Source organism: Acanthisitta chloris, unplaced genomic scaffold (assembly GCF_000695815.1).
Source record: "Acanthisitta chloris isolate BGI_N310 unplaced genomic scaffold, ASM69581v1 scaffold21853, whole genome shotgun sequence".
NCBI classification, from domain to species: Eukaryota; Metazoa; Chordata; class Aves; order Passeriformes; family Acanthisittidae; genus Acanthisitta; species Acanthisitta chloris.
In genome coordinates, this window is record NW_008666851.1 from 1 (window position 1) to 7,393 (window position 7,393).

Below are 7,393 nucleotides of genomic sequence, written 5' to 3' on the forward strand. Positions count from 1 at the left end.
CACACCAGTTAAGCTCAATGTACACAACATACTTTCCTGACTCCCCACATTGTATACTCTCAGGTTTCAACGAGATAATGTGACACCAAGAGGAAAAACATAGCTCAGATTCTCTTCCCACCTCCTGCATATGTAGGAATAGATGAATTTTAAAGCATTTATTAGGAGAAAAGGTTAGCTTCAACTGACTACAAATACAGTAAGGTCCTACTTTCTCATTTCGTTACACAATTAAAACACATACCATCAGAATCACTGTCTTCAGACTGTGATCTTCCTTCTTTTTCCTCCTCAGAAACTTCTGCTTCTGAAAAAAGTCTAATATCCCTTTGTACCTCAGATACATTTTCTTTTGCTTGTGAAATCACTTCCTCTATATTTCCAGTAATTTTCATGTTTTCCTCATTTTTAGAAAGGTCTGATGCTTTGGCATGAACCAAAGACCCTGTACTAGTTGGTACAGGGGAAGAGCTTGGCTTCTGCATGCACAAATTTATATCCTTATTTCCCAAAGACTCTAAGTCCATTTTGAAACCATTTTCTTCTTTGTCTACGTCTTCTTTGCCTTTTCTAGTATTGTCAAAACAAGAATAATTTTCAATTTATATCCTTATTTCCCAAATAATTTTCAGCTCTGGATATGTCAGTACCTTTGGGTGTAATATAATTTTTGGAACCTTTTACCTCTTTGTTTACATCTTCTTTATCCACCCTAGTATTGTCAAAACAAGAATAATTTTCAGCTCTGGCTGTACTGGTGTTCTTGAGTGCAATATTATTTTTTGAACCATCTTCTTTTTTGTCTACATCTTCTTTGCCTTTTCCAGTATTGTCAACAGAAGAATAATTTTCGGCTCTGGCTATACCAGTGTCTTTGGGTGTAATAGGACTCTTTTCCACCTCCTGACTCTTTTGCTCAGACTCATCATCTTGCATAATCACTTGGACTGACGAATGAATTGTAGGTGTAGGTATGTTTTTTCCCTCCTTAACTTCAGGAATCTGTTTTTCCTCTTCTGAGCTACTAAGCAGAAAACCCTTCACTTCTGATCTTTCTGGTAGCACTCCACCAGTTCTAACAGTAACAACTTCCTCCCTTTTATCACCATCACTCAGAGCTTGTTGAACTGCCCGTAGTGTTCCTGGAGACACGCTGCCTGCCTCTGTTACAAATTGGTCCACGTTCAATCGTCCTGTTTCTCCATCCCCCAGTTCTTCTTCTGAGCTGCTTTCTACCATAGCTGCCTGGATAGCAAGCAAAGTTCGAGGAGAGGGTGGTGCTGTCACCACATTCTTATCTTTCTCTGTCTGCATCTTGTCAGGTGCAATCAGCTTTGCATTGTCAGGAGATTCATTGACTTTATTCAATTTAGTAAATTCAAGCATTTTTGATGAGGGCCCTGCAGCAGTTTCCAAGTCTCTCTTTATAGCTTCTTTTGCTTGAATACCTGAAAGAAAGTTTTTTGTTTATTTTCAGGGGGTTTCTTTAGTAAAACTGCTTTATACTAACATTCCATTTTACATGATCAACATCCTTATATAAAGATTGATAAACCACTTCTACACAGGTTTACAGATCACAGTTAATTATGTACAACACTAATGCACATTTCATACAAAATATTGGCTACACGTGCCCATAAACAATATTCCAGTTTTTCTGAAAAAAGCCAGCTGCAGAATGCACACACCAAACAAGAGGTTTTACAAAGTTAAGACCTGACATACCCTTTATTAGGATATAGTGAGAAGTCTCTTCAGAGACCACCCTCCTCGATTCCACTTCTTTCACAAAACCACCTTCATTTTCATACTGTGTTTGGATTTCACCTGTGTGCTGTTGATTCATTTCTTTTTGTACATTTTCTATGCACCGATTGAGATTGCTTTTTTTAAGCAAACCCCTAAGCTGGTACTGGGAAAAGTCATTGGAGTCCTCAAAAACAAAACAAAACAAAACAAGTCAATTGAAACAAAATGTCCCTTTTAAGCAAGTTCATTTCCCACACTCTGGAGAGTTCCTTTAAGCATGTAACATTTGTCTTTTACTGACTGCTGCACACCCAAGCGACAGCAATACTAGTCTGGTAACATTTCTACAAGGTATCATTAAGTAGTTCTGAGTGCTGGCTAAAAATAACAAGATCTCAATAATGTGAGCAACAAAATGCAGCTAACAGAGCTCATCCCCATCTTAAAAAAATGCAATTAAACAGAATCCACATGTGGATGATTTTAAAATGATGGTTCTTAGCTTACACTTGGGCACAAGCTATTATTTCATCTGACATATATTGTACCTTGAAAACCTAACAGAGCTCTGAAAACCTACTGTAGAGGTGGCACCATAGGATTCTCTGTCTTTGAACAGCTTCAGCAAAACATCTGCCTAAGTTACAAAATAGTCTTTTCCAAGCTGCCAGCTCCCCTAAAAACCTGAGGGTTTGGAATCCAAGCTGTGTACATTCTGCCTGGTTTATCCACACCAATAGAATTTTCTTGCAATTGAAATGTTGAGTGTAATGCTGATGAGGAATGAGACACAGCATGACTTTTCTCCATTCTTGCCAAACTGAATTAGCTCTGCTAATTTTAGTGGAAATCAAGAGATAAGGCTCTCTTAAGAGTCATTATCTCATTGGATTTTTTTCTCCTCAATGTAACATCTCTTATTAAAATGGCTAGGGGGTAAAGCTTTCCAGATGTGATACTCTTACAAAATCTTCATTTATATTAATGGCAATAGCTCCATTCTGATGGCTTGAAAACTATTTTACATATTACCTCTGGCATTGCTTCAAATAATGTTCTCCTTCGTTTTGTAAGTTCTTTAAGATCAGTCAAGATCTCATGTTTTATTTCTGGAGGCAGCTTGTTGAAATCTTCTGATTCAATATCTACAGAATAAGGATTTTCACACAGCTGTTCCTATAAAAATTAAAACCAACATAAAATACATATTTTACACTACAGCACAGCAAAAATAATAAAATATCTAGAGCATCATTCCAAACAACAAGACAAAAAAACCCAAAACACAAGAACTTTGTTGCTATTTCCCATACAGTGAAGAAAACAAGGCAAAAAAACGTAACCACTACCTAATAAAGTACATAATTATTGATGCACACCATACAAAGAAACTTGGGTTTATTCTTTTTGCAAAAAGATATTTAGTATAAATCACAGAAGCAGGTCCTATAGTTTCAACTAGTCTGATTATATCCTTCCAAAGAGATTCTCCTTCCGAATGAGAACTACTTCAAATACAAAAAGCATTTCTAAAAGCTTCTTCATTTTCTTATCCATTGATGAAAGCAGAGATGATTTTATTATTCATTATGCTGCCTTCTTAGGTTATAGATTTCTTTTCTCCTCTTCCTGTGAGATCAATACATCAGAAGCAAATACAGAATTTACCTGTGAAAACTCAAGGACTGAAGCTCTTCAGCATCAGTTCACATCTGGAGAAGCACAGGGATTTTGTTAAATATGCTGTCCTTTGTGTGTATACACATGCACAAATGCATGTATTTCACTTGCATCGTTACTAAAACCAATTTCTTCTCCACATGTTCAGAGAAAATGGTCAAAAGAAAAAGAAGAATAACACAGGACAATTCCGTTCTGCTGCATACTATTGGAGACATGACATTTATATTTCCTCATTAATAGGAATTCTTAGAGTACCAAAAAGTAACATGTTTGCTTGATAAGTAATGCTATAGTAAAACCTGTATCTCCAGTCTGGCTTTTTAAGTTTTTGTTTGTCTTTTAAGCATGGCACATGAATGAGAGGATTACTCACAGTAACAGGGCAATTGGGTTGCACTTACCTGTAACATCTTTTTTTGACTCATTCTCATTTGCCATTCTTTTTCTTCCTCCTCCTCTGAGCTAAAAATTACAAAGAGGGGAAAAAATGGTGTAGATATTTACCTAGGAAAATAAAGCTCCTATTTTAAGCAGAAGGACCTTAGTCATCCCTTCACTGATAAGTACAAAAAATTCACACTACATCAAAGTACATATGTATGTATAGATACACATACATACAAATGCACACATAAATACACACACAGGTCAAAAAGATCTGACCAGAAAGCAAGAAGCCAGACTTATGTCAGTTAAAACTAGATTGAGACAACTGTTGCTGTTTAACTCATTACATGATTTTATTTGGTCAGTGTTTGAACTACAGAAAAGCACCAGATGTGCAAAGGGTAACTTCACGTTCTCACTTAAGTGTTATTTAAGATATCACAGGTTTGACAAGTACACACAGAGCCTACTCCTGCTGGGCATGTCAGTGCTACTGGATGAGGGGATGCAAACCAGAATCAAGCTGCCACACAGGCAGCAGCCACCCACTGATTGAGCAATTAGTTCCATTTAGTTGTATGAATACAGCCACAGAGACTGAGGTAAAACCTTCATCCTTAAACATGAATCCAGTGCAGAAATTTAATTTGTGGGCTGAAAGTTTCTTCTGTTGCTTTCCTATAAATAACTAGGCTTCTGTATCTAGAATTCTAAACAAACTCTCAAGAAAAAAACTGAAATAAAATATAAATTAATATACTTTATATATTATAAAGTCTTATGGGTCAAAGGCCTTTCAGCAGCACCAAAATGTATGGCCTTATACTTTTATCTGAGTTTAATATAAGCCATTTAAGCTATTTCTCTGAATTCTACCTACCTGTTCTTCTCTTCATCCTGTAAAGCAGGCAACACATACATATCATCAATTCCTTCTCTTCGGACTTGTGTAATACTGGGCAAAACTTCATTGCTTAAGGAAAGGAAAAAAAAGGCAAAAAACCCCAGTCATTAACAGCTTCATAAAGACTCACCTGACACTTATAAACAAGAAAATAAATAATTTTTATTCTTGCCTTTTGTCCTTAAGAGCAGTTTTGATAACATGTCTCTTCAAAAGTGTTTTCAAGAGTTTCTCTGTAGTTTTCTTGGAATCGCTGATGGCAACATCCTTTCTTTGTCTTCGCTTAGCCTGTGAAAATGAGACCAACACCAATGAGATTTTGCTGGATGCTGAAGATGCACACCCAGAGAACCACTGTTAAAATTCCACATGCTGAGCCTATGAGCAACTCCTAACTCAACCAACACCAATCCTCTAAAACTATGTCTGTTTCCTCTGTGGGACACAGGAACAGCTTTCAGCTTCTGGGTACAAAATGCCTGCAAGTGTTGCATTCAGGTCTGTTCTGGAGCAAGTTACAAGTTTATGTTATCATCTACTTCACTGCACCCTGGTTTCTATGCAAATCAAACCTGCACATCTGTCATGGTTTAACCTCAGCCAGCAGCCAAGCACCACACAGCTGCTTACACTCCCTCCTCCCTCTTCCCCCCCAGCCTCGAGGAATGGGGAGGAGAGTAAATAAAGTAAAATATGTAGGTTGAGATAAGAACAATTTAATAATAATAAAGAGTAGAATGAGCTAAAATGCTAATGGATAATAAAAAGAACAAAATCAGTCATGTACAATACAATTGCTCACCACCCACAGACCAATGCAACCTCGAACCTCCCCCCAGATCGGCTCTTCCTGCTTATAGACTGGGCATGACGGAGAGTAAATAAAGTAAAATATGTAGGTTGAGATAAGAACAATTTAATAATAATAAAGAGTAGAATGAGCTAAAATGCTAATGGATAATAAAAAGAACAAAATCAGTCATGTACAATACAATTGCTCACCACCCACAGACCAATGCAACCTCGAACCTCCCCCCAGATCGGCTCTTCCTGCTTATAGACTGGGCATGACGTGACGTGCCTCCATCCTGGCTAAAACCAGGACAACATCTCAGAAGAGAGCTGCTGCATGCTCCAGCAGCTAACCCAGGCTGGGACTGCAAAGGACACCTGGACAGCAGTGGATGTCAAGCCCTCCATCCTTACAGCTCAGCATCATAAACAGAACAACAGGAAGGAAACTGAAAACGGCTACTTAGTACCAGCAGACATACATCCTGTTTTGCATTGCAGTGATGCAGCAAAGGCACTCACCAAGGTCTGTCTCTTCAGAAGAGGAGCCTCTCCATCAAAAACAAAGACAGGTCGAATCCGGAAAAACAGCAGCTTGCAGAGTCGATGAAACAGAGTGAGGAGGTGAGCATTCCGTACGGAATTACCGCGACGATCTCTGGCTCCCTTTATTGCTTGGTTCAGCCAGATACTGATATCTTAAAGAACGTTGAGGGGAAAAAAATGTGCTCTCTTACACACATACCACATTAAGAGCTTCTATAAAGTGCACATAATTTGACCGAGTAGCTTTTGCCCACTGCTCCAGGCTTGGCTTACTGAAACCAAGATTATCCAAACAGCTGTGAACTTTGGAGAAAAGTAAATGCCCTGCACGAAAAGCAAGAGCTGAAGCAACCATGCAGCAAGGACCACCCACAGTTATTTTTACAGATACTGAAGGGTAACTTCCTTCCACATCTTTACAGCATTTAACCAAGCATATAGGATAAGAAAGGGGTTGTGACTAGATAATCTATAAGGTCCATTCCAACCCCAAAAATTCTATGATTCTAAAGCTGTTGCATAAGCACTTAAATGTTTTCATCTTATAGTCCTAATGACAGCAGCACATTTATTTACAAAGCACAAAACCCTCTAATCCAACACTTACGTAAGGAACCTATTAAAAAAAAAAGTCCACTTTTTAAAAGATAAAAATATAAAGAGGTTAGTATTCCACATATTAGAAACCATAAAATCCACTTATCAAAGTGTTGTACGTTTAAAATAAGAATAACAATATTAATAACATGTATAAATAAGGGAAATAGTTAAAATAGTTTCCCATGCAATTTTGCTTCCTCGGCTTTACTTTTAAAGGATACCAACAGCAAGAATTTTCCCTTCCAGCGTTTCTGGGTTTATAGGCCTCCCAGTGCATTCAAGCAGCTTCCAAAGTCCTTGAACTCCCATTGTCCTTTCTTATCTGCTTTGAAAGAACGCATGAAACACAAAATAACCCAGAGATTATACAACTCACGTCATTAACACAGACAGAAACGGCGCGGCAGGCTGGGCCAGGCCGGGGCCGGGCGGGAGTCCCGCCGGGAGCTCACCTGGGGGATCTCACCTGGGGGAACTCACCTGGGGAACTCACCTGGGGCAGGAGCTCACCTGGGGCACGGGCGGAGCCTGGCGCAGGGACGCGAAGGGTCGGCATGGGCCGAGAAAGCCCCACGGCCCTGCAGCCTTCCCGAGCAGCCTGTGCATGCACCGCCCAGCGCCGCCCAGTACCGCCAAGCACCGCCCAGTACCGCCCAGCATCGCCCAGCACCGCTCTGCACAGCCCCAGTACCGCCCCCAGCATCGCCCAGTACTGCCCTAGCACCGCCC

The 7,393-nt window shown here is 39.4% G+C and overlaps 1 protein-coding gene across 1 annotated transcript; it reads right to left on the minus strand.

Annotated features, from left to right (window-relative positions):
* Positions 1 to 244: 244 nt before the first annotated feature.
* On the minus strand, positions 245 to 6,973 carry LOC103799940 (DNA repair protein complementing XP-G cells-like; the record flags this gene model as incomplete). The annotated part of the gene is made up of 9 exons (XM_009072298.1): positions 6,886 to 6,973; positions 6,041 to 6,216; positions 4,899 to 5,014; positions 4,703 to 4,795; positions 3,837 to 3,897; positions 2,785 to 2,928; positions 1,729 to 1,936; positions 632 to 1,448; positions 245 to 600 (listed from the first exon to the last, which is right to left on the minus strand). Coding segments are annotated over exons 1-9 (2,059 nt in total), but the record flags the coding sequence as incomplete, so codon positions are not given.
* Positions 6,974 to 7,393: the final 420 nt, after the last annotated feature.